Raw genomic sequence first — 19,149 nt, 5'->3', positions numbered from 1 at the left:
TTGAATGAAAATCGTGACTCCATCAAAGCAAAGATAAAAAAAAATGAAAGGACACCTCCAAGTAAATAAATGCTAGTGCCAGCAGCTACTTCCTTAAATGAAACTATGAAGGTGATAAAAGATTGCTACTGTGTGGTGGCTGGAAACCAAACAACCTAATTTTACAAGTGAAAAATTCTAATATCTAAAGTGAAACAGCAGCTACAACTGCATTAATGCTATTAGAGCTCCTTCAGCGTTAAAAGCAAGAAAAAAGAAGAATACCCGATGTAGTGCTGAATCAAAACCAAAGTTATGTTTATTCACCAAATAAAATGAAGTGTTCTTTCATTCCTTCCCTGTAACAGCGTTCAAGCAAGCTATAAATATCATCCAAAATCCAATATTGCAAACATTATGTTTTTTTTTAAACGTTGCAGCAGCTCCCTACAAAATGTGTCTCTACTCCTTTTAATCACCAAATGCCGAAAGTAATCCTCTCTCCAAGTGTGACGGCTGCCTTTTTGTGATACCTAGGACCATGTGTCCTAAAATCTTTGGGCCCCTCATATTTCCAAAATTGACCCAAGATGCAAAAAGTTTGTCCAAAAAGTTTAAACAATTAAAATTATAATACAACTAAAATTTAAAATGTCTAATTTGAGAGTCTTGAAATTATTTGGTGTCCTCCAAATGTCCTAAATTGTATTTCCAAAATTTTCCCTGAAAACAATAATGCAAATAATTAGCTCAGAAAATTCAAATTAATTAAAATTAGAATTTCCGGTCAAATTAAGCACAATTAGCAAAAATGGGAAAATACCGGACAATTAAGCACAATTCCCTGATTAATTCTAGCACAATAAACTAAGTGAAATCAATAAAATATCAACACATCAGTGCTCCATTCAGGTTTCTCTGAAAATGGCTCCCAGGGATGCACATAACTCACTCAATCTCCTTATAATCCCTGGCCTCCCCTAGTATAGTAGCATACCTGCACTGCTCTCCTAGCCACTCAGTCCCCAGAAAAGCGTTGATGGTATCAGGATCATAGCTGATCAAGTGTCCACGTACATAGCTCATGTACCTTCTTGCAGACATTCCTCCTCTCGGCAAGGCATTTGCATAAAACTCCTTCACCAACGCAATACTAGCTGGTGTTGGATAGGTCGTCAGTCTCTCCCAACCTCGCCTTTCAATCTCCAAACCAAACTCTGGAGCTAAGTCAGGAATGTACATGGCTTTTCTTTCCATCAACAGTCGCCTTTCCTAGACTATAGCAAAGTGTTCCTCATGCTTCCTTGAAAGGAACCTTGAAGAATAGAATCTTCTAGGTCTCTCTGGTTCCTTCCTCTTATTGCCCATTGTCTTAACTCTCTTTAAAGTAGACATTCCTGCATAAATCAATTTCATCCAACCAAATTCACAGAAACATCATTAGAGGTTAGTTCATCATCAAATCCTATAATTCTCTGAGGAAAAACAGGGCTCCTCATTACTCAAGCATCCAAAAAAAAAATTCAAGTTTTAAGCAAAACAGCTGCAGACCGCCCAACGTCAAAAGAGACCACCCAGGCGGTTTGCCTCAGATCGCACCACCGCCCAGCGCCAAAAAATACCGCTCAGCTGTGGCGGCTAGGGTTTTTCAAAATCCTTGCCTATTTGATCCTAATCTCCACTCTTTTGCTAAAATCATCACTCCAGACCAAAATCATGCAATTCAATCGGTTCAAACAGTTCCTATTCTATCAATTCATGCATAGAAATCAAAAGCCCTAATTTATCATGTTCCTAAGCATGTTCTTCAACAAATCCCAAAATAGAAACCCTAATGAATGAATTTTCATACTTACTTGAGTGAGGATGATGAATGCTTGCAGAAAAATTTGCTTAATTGATGATGTATGTCCTCTCCAATACAAGTCCCTCAACCAAAAACCCCAAACTTTGACAAAGTAATGGCAAAAAATTGAATTTTTGGTGAATGGGTGAATGAGAAAGTGAGGAAATCTCTCTAAAATGCTTTTGAAAGTGAAAGAAGGGTCTAGGGCTTAGGGAGACCGCTCAAGCGAAATGCAAAGAAGAGTTCCAAAGTGTTAAATGTGAAAAACCGCTCAGCTTTTAAGCAAAGCCAAACCCCTCAGCACCGCAACCGCTCAGTGGCAAAATGCACCGCTCAGCGGTTTGCGCGTGATTTCTCTTCTTCCTCTTTTTGCTTTCTTTTGACTAATCTTTCCCTCTAGCACTTAATTTCAACCTTCAACTTTTCAAATGTATACCTTTCCCCTCTCAGATGCAATCATTAACACATAATGCACTTAACACAGGATTAAAACAAAACAATCAACTGGATTGCCTTCCACATAGCGCTTGTTTAACGTCACGAGCCTGACCCAAACCTGTTTAGCAGTCATCAGTAAGTGCTTCTCCTTCCAACACCCTTCAGTAGGTGTTCTTACCTTGTATCAGTAGATACATAAAAAATTTTAGCATCCCTTAGTAGATGTTACCCAAAAAAAATGTTCAAAAATTCAATAAAATAAATGTGCAAAATCAAATACCCTAAAACTATAAATATTTATACAAAGTGGGATTTAGATAAAATCAATTAATTCCATCCCGGTTGGGATCTTCATCAACCCAACTCATCAGTTGCTTTCTATCCACCCTTTTTATGACTCTTGTGAATGGTTTCCTAATGTCCAACTTGCCATCTTCTCTATTCTTAATAACAAGCCACTTCTTATCCTTGAATCTCACTTGTGCTCTTATTGGAAGTGGTGTGTATTTAGTGTGGATAGTGCCTCCTTTGTCAACCTCCTCTTCTTCAAGTACCTGCAAAACATTACAACTATTAGAATTGGTGCCTATTGTGTTCTTCAATGCAACTTCTCTTCTTGCCTTCTTATGTTTGGCTTTCTTTTTAATCCTAGTGCTTTTCTCTTTAAAGCCAGTATAAAAGAGTACATTCTCTTTGTCTCTCATCATGATCTTTGCATCATGGATACTAATAGACATCTTGGATGTGGCCATGAAAGGTCTTCTACCAATTACTGGAATTCTTTCTGTATTTTCCCTGCTCATGATGATAAAGTCAGCTAAGAATTCTAACTGCTCCACCTGAACAACTACATTTTCTACCATACCCAATGGTGTTTTAACTGAACCATCCGCCATTGTCACTGTGAGATTAGATGGCTTTAATGTTAAGCCTCCAATTTTATTAAACAACTGCATGGGCATCATGTTAATGCGAGATCCAAAACCTATAATTGCTTCTCCTATATCAACCTCATTAATCTTACATGCCAAATTCAAGCAACCTGGATCTTTTACTTTAAGCGGATAATTCCTTGGAGGTTGAATCTCAAACTCCTTCTCATCATCATCTTCGTCTAAATCTATCATATCTCCAAGATAAAATTTCATTCTTGCAGGAATCTGTTTGATAATTGAAGGCATAATAGTCATTTGATTATAAATTTCTCTTTTCTGTTCATTATGACTATCTCGTGCTTCCTCTTCTTCTTCTCCTCCACTGCTACTACTACTCTCAACAGTTTCACCTTCGTCCTTTTGATCACTGCTTCCAAACTCTTCAACTTCCTTGTCAACTCTTCCTTCCTCACATGTCACCACAGCTTTGCACTCTTCTTTAGGGTTAACATCAGTATTAGCCCTAAACTGGTTCTTTTCAGTGGTTTCTACTCTTTTTGACAGCTGTCCAATTTAAATCTCTAGTGACCTAACAGTAGCTTGATCACTGGTGCGATTTGAATCATAGACTTTCATGAATTCATCAAATCTTTTACTCATATTTTGGACAACATCTGTCAAATGTGCAACCTGTTGCCACATAGTTAGAGGTTGTTGCTGCCTGAAGCTTCCTTGTTGCCTTGATGGGTTATTTTGTTGTTGACCAATACTTGGATGATTTTTCCAACCCTGGCTAGGATTGCCTGGATTGAAATTCCCTTGTCTAAATTGGTATTGATTCCCCATATAGTTAGCTTCCTGCTGCATCTCCTCAGGTATAGCACATTGACCATTAGCTGTCATTCTCTCTATCAAGTCATAGGCTTCATCCTCAGTCTTCTGTTTAATGTCACCTCCAGCTGAGGCATCCAACATCATCTTAGACAGCATATTCAGTCCACCAAGGTAGGCAAGAACAACGGTTGTCTTGTCAAATCCATGAACTGGTGTTTTCCTGAGTAGTCCTTTGAATCGCTTTCATGCTTGACTTAGAGATTCTTCCATGCCTTGTTTGAAAGATGAGATCTCCAACTTTCCTTGAGAAACTTTAGATTGTGGAAAATATTTGTTGACAAATGTTCTAGCCACAGCTTCCCAAGTTGTAAATGTTCCTTAAGGAAAGGAATTTAGCCACGTCTTAGCATTGCCTTCCAATGAGAAAGGAAACAAGCTAAGGCTTACTCTTTCATCTGATACACCGGCCATCTTCACTGTGTTGCATATTTCACTAAACACTGTCAAATGATCATAGGGATTCTCATTTGACAGGCCATGAAACTGTTTACTCTGCACCAAGTGTGTAAGTGTTGGATTCATCACCATGTTGGTCGTTTGATCTGCTCGCATGACTATGCTACTAAAATGGAAAGGGCCAACCATATCTGATTGATATGCAAGAGTGCGTCTTGGAGGAGTTCTCTCAGCCATCTCCTCTGTTCTTCTATCTGGTGAAGGTGATAATAATCTGTCAGGTGAAGGAAACAAATCCCTAGATGGGCGTCTGACTCTCCTTCTCCCTCTTGCTTCGCTTAAGCCTTCAAGAAGAGGTTGTGTATTTTTCTTGCTCCTAGTATGTCTCGTCTCCTGTTGCATGCACAAGAAACAAACCCTAGTAGCAATTTTTTATATTTATATTAAAAAAATATAAAAAGATAAAAAGATAGAAAAGATATATACAATCAAATCAAACTTAATCAAGTTACACTACTAGATAAGTTAAACCACGAGTCCCCGGCAACGGCGCCAAGAACTTGTTAAGTCTCTGGCAAGTGTACCAGATCGTTATCAAGTAATATAAACGGGTAAGTCCGAGTATCGTTTTCATGCTCCCAATTTCCCTGCACCCCATTCCATTTCCTTTATTTTCATTAAGTGTATTCCAATGTGTAGTGAGGAGAGGGTCTTTACATTTTTACTTTTCTATTTTGGTCTCAAATCTTCTTATTGTATATTTTGCATTTCAGTAGGTTAGATCAAAGTGGGTAGATCATATAAGATGGAAGGATTGGAGCAAAAAAGAGTAAAGAGACAAAAGGGCAAAGCTCATCCTCTTTCTCTCCGCTTTACAACTTATATACAATGAGTAATAAAAGACAGACAATGAAACAAGGTTGTTGAGAATTGAAGGTGGTGGCATGCTTGACGTTTGAAGGCGGTTAAAAAATAAAAATACAAGTATATACATCGGATATGAAAATCCGGAAGGAGAGATTCAAATATGGATACCCGACACAGTTTTTGTCGGATGTCGATAGTTGTTAANTCCCTNNCAAGTGTACCAGATCGTTATCAAGTAATATAAACGGGTAANTNCGAGTATCGTTTTCCCAAAGGACTCTTAGGCCTTAACTTTCATGTAACCTAATCTTGTAAGACTTGAGAAAAGAATAATATTGGTGGTTGTATGCANAGAACAAAAATAAACATGNAATGCAATTGATTCAATTGGTTTTGAGAACTATGGATGAATGGTGTNGTTGGGGTTTACAATTTCATCCTATNCACTCTCATATATCTANTCTTCTTATTTAATTCACTTGTTTATCTAATTGTCATGCAAACTTTCTTAATTACCCTTAGCCCAATTCCTTGGTNAAAAGAGCCTATTACTAATTACCGGCTTGCTATCCCTAGCCTCCCCTAGTAACTAATAATGCAATGCATTCTGAAGCAAATGCAATTGACCGTCTTATCCCTATCCCTAGGCGATATTGCATAATCAAGGAAATTCCCACCAGTTCATGACATTACNGTACGTCCCCATATCGATAAAGACAAACATCATTTACTGAATGAGTTAAACAATAAAAGCATTGAGCGCAGATGAGAACCCAACAATTGATAAACAAGTATATGACAAGCATATGAAATAAATAAGAATTTCAATATATGAGAGTTTCAAAAGATTACATTGTTCCCCAACAACAAAGGGTTTAGTTCACCATTGACATGGTGAAACTAGATGAAAATAATGAAAGAATGGAAAAAGCAAACCCTAGATTTGATAAGAAGGAGCCTAAGAATCCAAGAAATCTCCTCCAAGGTGTGTGAAATGACTCTGGACGTTCTCTCTGCCAAAAGAATCACTATCTAATTCGCATTAGGGCTATATAAAAGCCCAAAAAGATAACAGATAGATGACAGAAAGATTTACAGAATCTGGCTAAAAAAACAGACAACCACCCAGGCGCCTAATTTGATCGCTCAGCGGTTTCCCTCTAGCCGCTCTAGCCGCTCAGCGTCAGTGCTGCCGCTGACCGGTTTGCCTCTAATCACTCTGAGCACTCAGCGGACCATTATGGCGCTCAACGACTTGTTTGACCCTTCTTTTCCTCATTTTTCCCCTTCTTTGATGGGTCTAAGTCCACCTTACTTCACTTCCATCTTTAATTCATCCATAAACCCTGCAAAACAAGCATAATATCTCTAAAACCAACTTTTGACTCTCAAGAGACTCAACTTAAGTGTTTTACTTGATTTAGAGCTCATTCTAAGTCTCAAAGGGTGTGTTTTATTATCAAATTTAAGTATGAAAATAACGGTTTTTAGACCGTTATCAATAGTCGAAGGGAAAACTTTTTTTTATGTTGATAGTCAATGGGAATTTTTTTTGTCACATTTGGAAATGCAATGCATATATTTTTAAATTTATACTTTGCACCTCTAAATCTGATGGTGTTGTGTATTGTTTCACTTTTCAATTTTTGTGTATTTTTTTGCAAAGTTTGGAGGTGCAAGATGAAAAGGTTGGAGGTGTAGGGGAAACATCCTAATTGTAAACATAAATTATTTACCTAGATAGCATTATTATTTATTAGATAATTATATATTTGTAACCCCTCATTTGAATGGGTCGAGGCAGGTTCAATGACCCATAAAGATTATACTAAGTTAAAAATAACATGCCAATAGAGTACATGGTCGAGTACTAAGATGCTTGCTTGTGGTCGGATAGCAACAAGTCGGATAGGAAGAGACTTTCTTGTATCCGGGTAGGAAGACAACCATGATCCATCAAGGTAGGAGGTGCTAAAATTTTTGTTCCTTAATTCTTTCTATTCAAACTTTTTAAGCCATTATATCCTAAATTTTTCTACCTTTGCCCTGGTCACATTACAACCTTTGAAAAGTCCCTATGATCTTTGAATTCATGTTTTCTAAAAGTATATGAATATTAGAATCTTGTTAAGTTATGGTAGTGTTTACTTACTGATAACGGTTTAAAAAACGTTATTTTTATACTTAAAATTGATATCAAATCACACCCTTTATAGCATAGAATGAGCTTAGAATCATGCAAAACACTTTAGCTTGGTTTCAAGAGAGTCAAAAGTGGTTTTAGAGATATTATGCTAGTTTTTACATTGTTTTGGCAGGATTTGATGAGCATTGAATGATGGAAGTGAAGAAGGAATGACTTAGACTCAATAAAGGATGAGAAAAGATGAGAGGAAGGAGTCACGTCCACCGCTCAGCGCTGGAAATGGCGCTGAGCGGTAGCTTTCAAAATCGCCCAACACTGAGCGTCGACACTGAGGGGAGAAGAGGAGAATCGCCCACCGTTGAGCACCAGGATTGACCGTAAAGTGTTTTGCGATACCGAGGCCAACCACTGAGCGATGAATTGGATGCTGAGCGCCTAACTTATGGTCTTGGGCCAAAATTCTATTATTTTTCTGTATTATAAATAGACCAAATGCGAATCAGAGAGACATCTTTTGGCAGAGAGAGGCGTCAGAGCACCTTCTACACTCCTTGGAGGCGACTTTTTGGATGCTAAGGCTCCAATTTACCAATTCTAGGGTTTACTCTTTCAGTTTTTCGATTAATTCCATTTAGTTTCACCGTGCCCGTGGTGAACTAATCCTTTTGTTGTTGGGGAACAATGTAGTCCTTTTGAAACTCTCTTGTATAAAATTTCTTATTATATTCATATGCTTTTATTATCAATAGTTTGAGTTTTCTTTTCTGCTGATAGAGCTTGCATCATTTAACTCATTTGGTGTCATGATCTTTGATTTTTTTCATACGGGGACGTACGAGGAAATCTTGAACTGGGAAGAATTCTCTTGATTATGAAATACTGCCTAGGGATAGGAGTAGGATGGTCAATTGCTTTAAGCTTCTGTGATTAATGCATTAGTAATTACTAAGGAGATTAGGGATAGTAAACTAGTAATTATGGTAATAGGCTCTTTTCACCGAGGGATCGGGTTTAGAGTAATTTAGAAAGTTGCATGAACATTGATAATAANTAGGGATAGTAAACTAGTAATTATGGTAATAGGCTCTTTTCACCGAGGGATCGGGTTTAGAGTAATTTAGAAAGTTGCATGAACATTGATAATAAAGCGAATATAATAAGAATAGTAGATATAAGAGGGTGGATAAGGATGAAATTGTAAACCCCAACAACTCCATTCATTCATATCTTTATTTGCCAATTGATCAAATTTTGCATTTGCATGTTTATTTTAGATTTTGCATTCAAAACCCTAAATTCAACTTTTACTCAAGTCTTATGAAATCAATTCACATGAACAACGATATTTGGACATACTATCTATTATTACCTGATACGATTTGGTACACTTGTAAGGGTCTAAACAAGTTTTTGGCATTGTTGTTGGCTACTCATTGTTTAACTTTTCAAGTAGTGTGAATTTGATTAAATTTGACTTTGTATATATTTTATTTTATTTATATTTTTATAAAAAGTGCTTCTAGGTTTTTTGTTTCTTGTGTATGCAGGAAGCAATTAAAATAGAAGCAGGAAAAATTAAGCTCTTCTCGAAGGATTGAGTGATAGAAGTGGGAAGAAAGTTAGACGCCCGTCTAGAGAGCTATTCCCTTCTCCTGAATGGTTATTAAAACCCTCACCGGAGGCGTCTACACAAAGGACAAAAGAGGTGGCAGAACAAGCTCCTCCTAGACGTACACTTGAAGATGCGTCAAATGTTTTTGGCCCATTGCACTTTAATAGTATTGCCATGCCAAGGAACAACACAACTAACATGGTGATGAATCTTGCGTTAATCCATCTGGTGCAGAGCAACCAATTTCATGGGCTGTCAAATGAGAATCCATATGATCATTTGACAACGTTCAATGAAATTTGTAATACAGTAAAAATGACTAGAGTCTCAGACGACAGGATCAAACTCAGCTTGTTCCCTTTTTCACTAGGAGGCAATGCCAAGTTGTGGTTAAATTTTCCCAGAAAGAAGCTTCACAACGTGGGAAACTGTGGCGTCTAAATTTTTGAGTAAATATTTTCCGCAGTCGAAGATCAGCCAAGGAAAGTTGGAGATTTCTTCCTTCAGACAGGGCATGGAGGAAACTCTAGGACAGGCATGGGATAGGTTCAAAAGTTTGCTGAGAAAGACACCTTTTCATGGGTTTGATAAAACAACTTTGGTTCTTTCATTCCTTGGAGGCCTTAGTACGCAGTCTAAGATGATATTAGATGCTTCAGCTGGAGGCGATATTAAAAGAAAGACTGAGGATGAGGCTTATGATTTAATTGAAAGCATGGCTGCAAACGAGCAAGAGACTCTTAGTGAAAGGGGCGCAATAGTGCAGAAAAGAGGAGTTCTCCATCTACCTACTGAAGATGCATTGTTAGCTCAAAATACTCTCTTAACTCAGAAAATTGATAACTTGTCAAAGATTCTTGCTCGACTTCCAAAGGAGATAAGAAATGTGTCTCAAGCTCAACAACTCTGTGACTTTTGTGGTGGTGGCCATATTAATGGTCAATGTGCAGTACTTGTGAAGCACAAGAAGAGGCCAATTTTATGGGTAACTTCAACCAAGGAAACTATAGCCAAGGTTGGAAGAAACACCCTAGTATTGGGCAGAATCAGAGTAACCAGTCTGGATAAACAGGAGGCCTTTTCAACAATAGACCACAACAACCACCCTTGCGGCAACAGGTGGCTAGTTTTAATGAGCAAGTCAGAAACCTTGATGATAAATTTGATAAATTCCTAAAGGTGTATGATTCGCATTATAAGAGTCATGAAGCTAATTTTAGAACTCTAGAGATGCAAATTGGTCAACTTTCTAAGAAGGAAATCTAGAACTGGGAAGAATTCTCTTGATTATGAAATACTGCCTAGGGATAGGAGTAGGACGGTCAATTGCTTTAAGCTTCTGTGATTAATGCATTAGTAATTACTAGGGAGACTAGGGATAGTAAACTAGTAATTATGGTAATAGGCTCTTTTCACCGAGGGATCGGGTTTAGAGTAATTTAGAAAATTGCATGAACATTGATAATAAAGCGAATCTAATAAGAATAGTAGATATAAGAGGGTGGATAAGGATGAAATTGTAAACTCCAACAACTCCATTCATCCATATCTTTATTTGCCAATTAATCAAACTTTGCATTTGCATGTTTATTTTAGATTTTGCATTCAAAACCCTAAATTCAATTTTTACTCAAGTCTTATGAAATCAATTTACATGAACGTCTAGGTCATTGAGTCCCTTGGGAAACGATATCTGGACTTACGATCTATTATTACTTGATACAATTTGGTACATTTGCCAGGGTCTAAACACTTACATGAGTATTTTGAGTGCAAACATAAGCCTACACACTTAAGGTGTGCTAATTTTTCATATGAAAATGATTAACAATGAGATTTTGCAATGAAATATGACTACTATCCTTAACAACCATATGATTCATATGGCTATCAGCAATAAGTTGTCACACCTACTACTTCACCTAATATAAGTAAGTTGACTATACGTTAAATAAATGATCTATATCGTACATCATCTTTTTTGAAATATGAACAACAACCATATGGACCATCCTATAGGGATGTTGGGTTATTAGTGGATAGAGTGAAAGAGAAACTAGAAGTTATAGATGAAAGGTTGCAAGCTTATCAACGATGGAAAAATATTGTGTATGAGTGGTACGAAAGTGACAAAATGTTATGCAACATGATAGAGGATGCAAGTAACAACAACTTTTCAGAATTACTTCTGAGTGTTAATTTCACCATCCACTTTTGTTAGAGATTTTCTCATACTATAGAGTTTAGAGCACTTCATCACGACATAAAAGATATACTTTTAAAGTTAGTTATTAGAGCATAACAAATGTTTGATGATTGAAGTCAACTAATAAATGGTAAAGTTAGGGAGGCCGGGTCAGAATTTTTTTTTAAGATAATGGTTGAGCAAAATATTGAATTCAAGAAAATGAGAGAGGACATGGATTAAAGGTTACAGAATCGGATAGTTGATGCGAACAACATCAAGATTCAAAGATCAAATCAACAACCAACTGTAGAACCACATCACGCCAATATGTCTACTGATGGACATACAAATTTTACTAAAGGTGTTGTTGAACTTGTTAATGATGAAACAACAAAGTCAACTACATTAAGTGTAGACTTTCTCTCACAAGATGAGATTATGAGGATTACTAATGATCCTATTAATCATCATAATGCACCTGATGATGCTGAAATTGAGTTGACGCCACATGCTTCACACATCAAGTTTGTTGATGTGAACAATGAAAAATAAATTTTAGTAGTGATATTTGTTGACTTGGATGTGAAACAAAAAAGAAAGGATATTGAAACAAGAAAACATGTTAGATTTAAATTCATTTGATATCATTGTTGATGAGAAATTTAAATTGCATGCATGTTTATTTTGTGTATTTAGCATAAAGAGAAAATAAATTTATTAGAATTTTAAAAATATTTGTTTTTATTTAAAAATAAAATTTTAAAATTAATAATCTTGTAAAAGGTGACTTGTACTTTATAAAATTAAAGAGAATATATTTTGACATATAAATTTAATAAAATTGTACAAGTTATAAAATTAAAGTTTAGCCAAAAGTCTTAAAATGTTTTGTATCTCCTCCCAAAATAAGTTCATCAAAACCAAGAAATAAGTGTGGAGGAGAGAAATAGTAATTAGTATTTGTTTTTTCAATTTTTGTTTAACTTTTATAAAAAAGATTGTGATTTCTTTTTGAGAAAATTGTGAAAGTATTAACTTTCTATTTGGTGGAACTTTTACACAATGTCTCTTGTTTTCAATAAAACATATTGACATTGGGTTTTACGATTTGATTTAGTAATTGGAATTATCATAATCTTGAAGTAGTAGTCATGTTTTATGTTGAACGAATTGTTGAATGATTATAAGCTGGCTTAATTGATTCATAATTATAAATTACTAATTGAGTCAATTTGAGAATTACTTGGTTGAATCTTTTGAAAGAGTCTCTAGCCTTGTGAGTTTTGAGCCTAATTGTGATGGATGGATCATCATGTGTCATTCCTATTTTTCTTGAGTGACTTGCTCATGTTTTGTTTATACTCCAATATTTAGTTTGATTATTTTGTTTTGCAACTTAAGTATATGCATGATTTGATATGATTGAGACATTTTTTTTAATTATTTGGTCAAATTAGTCCACCTTGATATTAATCCATCCATAGCCCCTTTGAGCCTTAAACCTCTTTTTCTTTTTTTTAGGACATTGAAAAATCTTGAAAAGAAAAAGACCATGTTTTTCCCTTAGCTTAGGAAGAAATAAGGAGCTCATGGATTATGTTAGGAATAAGTGATAAATAAAGTGTGTGGAACCCACAAAATAATAAAAATGACAAAAGGAAGAAAAAAGTTTTATAAAAAATAAATAAGGTGAAAGGAAAAAAAACATAAAAAAAAAAGTAAAAGTGGAAAACAAAATGTAGAAATAGAAGGACAATTACTTTCCCAGAAAAAGCACCAAGAAGATAATATATTTGTTTTTCAAAATGTTTGCTCCATAATTCTTTGTATCCAAACTTTTTAAACCTTTATATCCTAAATTTTCCTACCTTTGCCTTGGCCACATTACAACTTTTGAAAAGTCCTCATGATCTTTGAATACATGTTTTCCAAAAGTATGTGAATATTAGAATCTTGTTAAGTTATGGTAGTGTTTACTTACATGAATATTTTGAGTGTAAACGCAAGTCTAAACACTTAAGAGAACATTGGTGAGAGAATATACATTTTAACTTGAGTGATCTCTTTCATATTAGATTACCTAGTAAATTCAAAAGAGTAACTCATGTGCTTAAAATAGAATTTTCCCATTCAAATGATTCATGGCAACTTGATTTAGAAAGTTGATTAGCTTCCAGTGAAGTTTTTTTTCTTTGGTTTAATGTTGGTATGAATATTGACCCGGAATAATGTTTTGAAATTATTTAGTTTGCCTAGGAGTGTAAAAGGATAAGTGTGGAGTGTGATGAGTGCATTTTATGTCCTCATTTAGTCTTTAATATTGAATTCTTAATTAGCTTTCGTACTTTAAAAGAATATTTTAATTAGGATTTTTTATAATTGATTAGTATCTAGTGAAATTTTTTTTTCTTTGGTTTAATGTTGATATGAATATTGATCTAGAATAAAGTTTTGAAATTACTCAATTTGGTTAGGAGTGCAAAAGGTTGAGTGTAGGGTGTGATAAGTGCATGTTTATGTCCTCGTTTAGTCTTTAATATTGAATTCTTAATTAGTTTTTGTACTTTAAAATAATATTTTAATTAGGACTTTTTATAATTGAGTTTAGTCATCATGAGATACAAAAATATGATAAAAATAATTTTTTTAGTTACATAAATATTCTTTAGATATTTTGAAGTGTGCTAGTTTAGTTACAATAAAATTAAACTCATAGATGTGTAAAAATAAATTAATTAAAATATCATGACACATTAAAAATAAATTAAAAAATAACAAATAATCAAAACTAGAAAAATTCAATGCAAGCTTTATAAGTCCAAAAATCTCATAAAGTTCGTCTATGTCAACTGTGATACTCTAAGAAATATGAAATTATGCTCATCAAGATATGAGATTTTGTTACTTTCACACTTTGATAACTATTTTGTTTTTCATACTTTTTGTTTTTAGTTTTGTTATTCTTGTAATTTATTTTAAATTAAAGATGTTTTTGTTTTTAAGCCATAAAAATAGTTATGTGAAAAAAGTGTTAAAATTCTGTTTTTAAATAATAATATTTTTTAAGTATAAAATGATATTTTCTTTAGGAAAATGAAAATTAAATGAAAATAAGGAATAAAATAAAATTGTGTTTTTGTTTAGATAGCTTTATTTCATTGTGGACTTTGACCATTGGCTTTTGGTCAAAACGCAGTTTTGCAGGTGGGATACATCTTAAACCCCAAATAAATCAAAATTGAATGAGGCAACCTGGCCTGACCAAGGGATGACCTAAAAGCTGAACCAAACTGCTGGACAGAAGTTAGACAGAGCTATTTTGTATCGATCTATATTATTTTTGCCCATTTCTGTTCCTAGTTAATGCTTTCTTTAATATTCTTATGCTGATTTACGTTCCATTGCACTATGCTTTATCATTCTTATTTTGATGTGTTTTGCTTGGATACAAATGTCGGGAGCAAGACATGGATGACCATTCAATTATTTTATGTACCAACAGATAGATAATAATATATCCCTTAGCGAGATTTTCAAGGTAAATTTGTAATATACTAATACACTTATAATTCTAGTAAATTTTTAAATAACTCTTACAACTCTAAAAGGGGATTATCAAGGTAATATACATAATTTCTGATATATAATTTTTCCATTTTAGATTTTGTTAACATTTCAATTTTTACACCTTTGAAAATTGTAAACGTAATACCAACTAACTAGTCACTTAGTAAACTGATTTAAGGAGTTAGATTTTACCTGAAAAGGATGAAGATTTCTGTGATGGAATGGCGGTTGAAGGATCTCTGTGGTTACTCACTTGTTAGAAGCTTCCTCTTCCGTGATGCAGAATTTCTGCTGAAAAACTTGTCTGAATTGAGTTGTTGAAGATCCTCCTTAAATACCCAACGATACCCGCACTTCTTCACCATAAAACGTAAATCTAGAAGACTCCTACCCCAAGTTTCAAATTTAAGTGCTTGAAGATCATGCATGGTATCTGAATGTCCATTTAGAAGATGAAAGAATTCTTGTCGAGAGTAAAACACTATCAACAAATAATCTAACCCAACTGTCACCAGATCTTTCTTGAATATTATAGGAACTCCTGAATACCATTTTGTCTCAAAGTTGACATTATTGACACCGTAAAAAAGAGGAGAGTCTATAAGATAATCTCCTTCACCCAAATTCATAGGACTTTCGTGTGTGACAAATAGAACACAAATGGAAACACCTATCCAATTTGGGTCATCTATAACAGCAGATGGGTCCATACTTATGGATGCACTTGCGTTTTGTTTACTGAACCATTTTGGAATTTCACTTCCAGGAATAACAATTTCCATCCGAGGGACCAAGTAAACCTGATTAAAGCAAATTCAGTTATACATAAATAGTGTACACAGAAAAAGTGAGACACAAAAGAAAGGATGGAGTCGTCGTCACCTCAAGATTTTTCTTCATCCAAGAAAAAACTATGCTATAACAGTGTTCCAAATCACTCAACTTGGGGCAGTCAAAAGTGTATAAGCCCCTAATGTATCTGTCAATTGTTTTTTCTTGTATTGTTGGAAGCTCGGGCAAATATTTTAGCTCCTTGCAGTGTGTCAAGTTCAAATAATGAAGATAGGAAAGTTGCTTGATGGTGCTTGGTAGTGTCACAAATTTGTTTCCCCCCAAATTTAATATTTCTAAAGAACGTAAGTTCCCAATTTCATCTGGGATTTGAAGTAGATTACAGAAGCTTATGTCAAGGTTAAACAAACACGGGACAGAGAAAGAAAAAGAAGACAATAACGAACCAATTGAATCTTGAGGTTTTGGAGGGTAGAAAAAATGGAAAGGCAACATTAGAAGTTTGTATACAGAGGATGTTGGCAATTGGATGATATTTGTATTTTTATCAACTTTCTCCAAATGTTTTGTGTCACTTGGGTCCATTAACATCTTACTATTAAGTAATTGTGAACAGCCGGAGATATTTAATATCTCAAGAGAACTGATCCCAAAAAGGATATTCAGATTAAGGACAAGAGTTTTACAATTCTTCAAATTCAAAAGACGAAGATCTCTCAGAATACCAATGGATGGATGGATGTGGACTAGTTGTATACATCCTTCGAGACTAAGATCCGTAAGACGTGGAACCTCACTTAAGTCTGGCACCTCAATAAGATTTTTGGAGTGACTCAGATCCAAATTTCTCAAATTAGGCAGACACTGTAAGAGAAACATAAGTAAGAAAATTTTCAATTTTCCATTAAAAAGGTTAAAGGATAAAACGCTGAATGAAAAAAAGGTTAACCTTCCCCTCTTTTTTTTCTTTGTGTAAAGGTAAGTTGAAAAAATGACCATGTAAAAGAAAGCTAAGAAAATGTGAGATGGAGCATCTTTTTGTTTGTTTGAGAAAAAAAATATATATATATAAATACCAACAATATAGTACCTTTTTTCCTTCCCATAATTGCTTGATATTGCTATCACGTAGGATCAATTCTACAAGTTGATCTGGAAAGAAGGTTGATGGCAAAGACAACCAAGGAAAGTGATTCCAAAATAGATATCTCAGTTCATTAGAAATGAAATTGAGAGTTCCATAACAGTTCACATTCTGCAGAATGAGCATCTCAAGGTGATCCATTTTTGATAAAGCATCCACTCTTATTCTTCCTTGTAGAAATTCTTTTTCATGTTGTTCAATAAGTATAGCTTCAACCTTTTCGGCTTCCTAAAGCATTTTATACAGGGAAAAATCATTACATATTTTTTATAATTTGTAATCTCCTAAAGAATGACAAGATAAGAATGTATATTAAAAGAAAAATTACCTTATTTATTTTCGTGACTTTTTGGAGATCCTTGTAGTTCCATAACCTGCTCCACTTCCTTGGCTCTTTGGGTGCTTTTTCTCGGACAATACTCTTACCCAACTCTTTCAACAAGTCATGCATTATAATAGTCTCATCTTGACATCTTATAAGTGACTTCTCAATCAGAACTTTCATACCAATGTCAGAATAAAATTGTCGATAATCTAAAAGTTTCTTCACTGTTGGCTCCCATGAGTACAAATTATTATTGGAGAAGAAACAAGCAATATCTAGAAATATTTCTTTCTCTATATTCTCCAATCCATCATAACTTATTCGCAACACATCCATGATATCTTTGCTTGGATTTTCTTCCATTCTAGTCAATGCACTTCTCCATTCACAAACATCTCGATCAAGTAAAAATGAGCCCAATACTTCAATAGCTAATGGAAGACCATTCACATACTTCAGTATATCTAATGTCAACCNTTCATGTTCTTTCCCAATATCATTCGATCTGAAAGCTTTCTTGCNAAGTAATTGAAGAGATTNNGTTTNGTCCAAGACTTGAACTTCGTAAACTTTATTTACTCCGTAATTTTGTAAGATACGACGATTTCTAGAAATTATGATGATTCTGCTCCCTGCACCCAGATATTCAGATTGCAAACCCAATTTCTTTAATTGTTCAACTTGATCAACATTATCAACAACAACAAGCGCTTTTAAGTGACATAATCTAGTTCTTATCAACATAGTTCCATGGGAAGCATTGTGTATCTCGATATTTCCTCGATTTAGAGCTCGACAAAGAAGTTGTTTTTGTGCACTTGCTGCTCCAAAATTACAATAAATTTTGCTTAAATCATCAAGGTAACAACAAGCATCAAATTGAGGAGAGATTTTATTGAACAATGCAGTTGCAAGTGTGGTCTTTCCTATTCCACCCATTCCACAAATTCCCACAAGGTGAACAATATCATTAGCACTCAGATCTAGAAGTTCTTCCAATTTTTTAACACGAGAATGCATGTCAACTAAATCATCGCCAAAATTCCAAATTTGATTACGACCCAATATGTTGATTACCTCTTCAACAACGTTTTCGATTTGTTCATATTGCTGCCTATGCGGCCAAAGTTCAATCATCACAGAGAGTTTAGTTAAGACTTTGAAAAATAACAAACATAAGAAAAAAATGGGTATGTGTACTTACTTATTTTGCACATCCCACCCACAACGATCGCAGCTTGTTTTCAGAGCTGCCCTCCATCCTTTTACCATTTCCAAGTCATCTTTGAACCTTTCTTCGTGTTCAGCAAAAGCTTTAGCAAACTCTCCACTCTGTTTGCGGACCTCAGAAGGAGTGACATCATAGAAAATAGGGAGCAAACTTCGACCTGTTACTTCAACCCAATCGACGATCTTTGTAAGCTCTTTCATGCACCATGTGGATGATGCATAGTCCTTTGAGAAGACAACAATGAAAACGCGTGATCCTTCAATTGCGAGCAAGAGTTCAGACTCCAAAAAGTTCCCTTTCTGGATTGTTTGGTCATCTCTGAAAGCAACAACTCCGTTTCTTTCAAGAGCTGCAAAAAGGTGATTTGTGAAACCGTTACGAGTATCTGCACCTCTAAAGCTAACAAACACATCAAAATTCTTCGTGTGTGATGAAGAGCTCCGTTGTCTTTTGTTGGAAGCCATTGCAGAAAGTGAAGAGTCACCAGCATAAAAGATTAATGTGCGTATTGGATAGTACTCTCAAGGTTTTCAGAGTCAAGTCTTTTATAAAACAAATGACAAAAACGCGTATTTGGAAGTGTGATATTATTTTTAAATTACTGCACACATTCATCGGAGTTTCTTTTGTGTCAATTGTAATTTATTTTGCCTTGAAATTATTATAAAATAAATGTTATGAAGTATATACGTTAGTGTCGGCAACCCCCTTGACGTAATGACTGACCAAAATTGATATGAACTTATTTCAAGCAAAGTAATGGAGTGCTGCTTAAAGAGTTCATTCTGAACAGAGTCAAATTAATTTGAAATTGTGTTTAGAAACTACAAAAATAATATAATATAGAAG

General features: G+C 34.8%; 1 protein-coding gene across 4 annotated transcripts; it reads right to left on the bottom strand.

Annotated features, from left to right (window-relative positions):
- Window positions 1–309: 309 nt before the first annotated feature.
- Window positions 310–18,818, bottom strand: LOC106777722 (TMV resistance protein N-like). 4 transcript variants are annotated; one of them, XR_002667186.1, is made up of 6 exons: window positions 18,274–18,818; window positions 17,073–18,183; window positions 16,691–16,972; window positions 15,691–16,464; window positions 15,001–15,608; window positions 310–702 (listed from the first exon to the last, which is right to left on the bottom strand). XR_002667186.1 is itself a non-coding variant. In XM_014665446.2 (5 exons), exons 1-5 carry the CDS (start codon window positions 18,762–18,764, stop codon window positions 15,054–15,056), a joined length of 3,213 nt encoding a protein of 1,070 aa, XP_014520932.1. In that variant the 5' UTR covers window positions 18,765–18,818; the 3' UTR covers window positions 14,449–15,053. The 4 variants fall into 4 exon arrangements, 2 of the variants coding, with proteins under 2 accessions (XP_014520932.1, XP_022634385.1); XR_002667187.1 differs by lacking the exon at window positions 310–702 and adding an exon at window positions 11,309–11,752; XM_014665446.2 differs by lacking the exon at window positions 310–702 and having other exon boundaries at window positions 14,449–15,608.
- Between the last annotated feature and the right edge of the window lie 331 nt (window positions 18,819–19,149).

Source organism: Vigna radiata, chromosome 2 (genome assembly GCF_000741045.1).
Source record: "Vigna radiata var. radiata cultivar VC1973A chromosome 2, Vradiata_ver6, whole genome shotgun sequence".
Taxonomy (NCBI): domain Eukaryota; kingdom Viridiplantae; phylum Streptophyta; class Magnoliopsida; order Fabales; family Fabaceae; genus Vigna; species Vigna radiata.
This window is presented reverse-complemented; position numbering and strand designations above follow the sequence as displayed.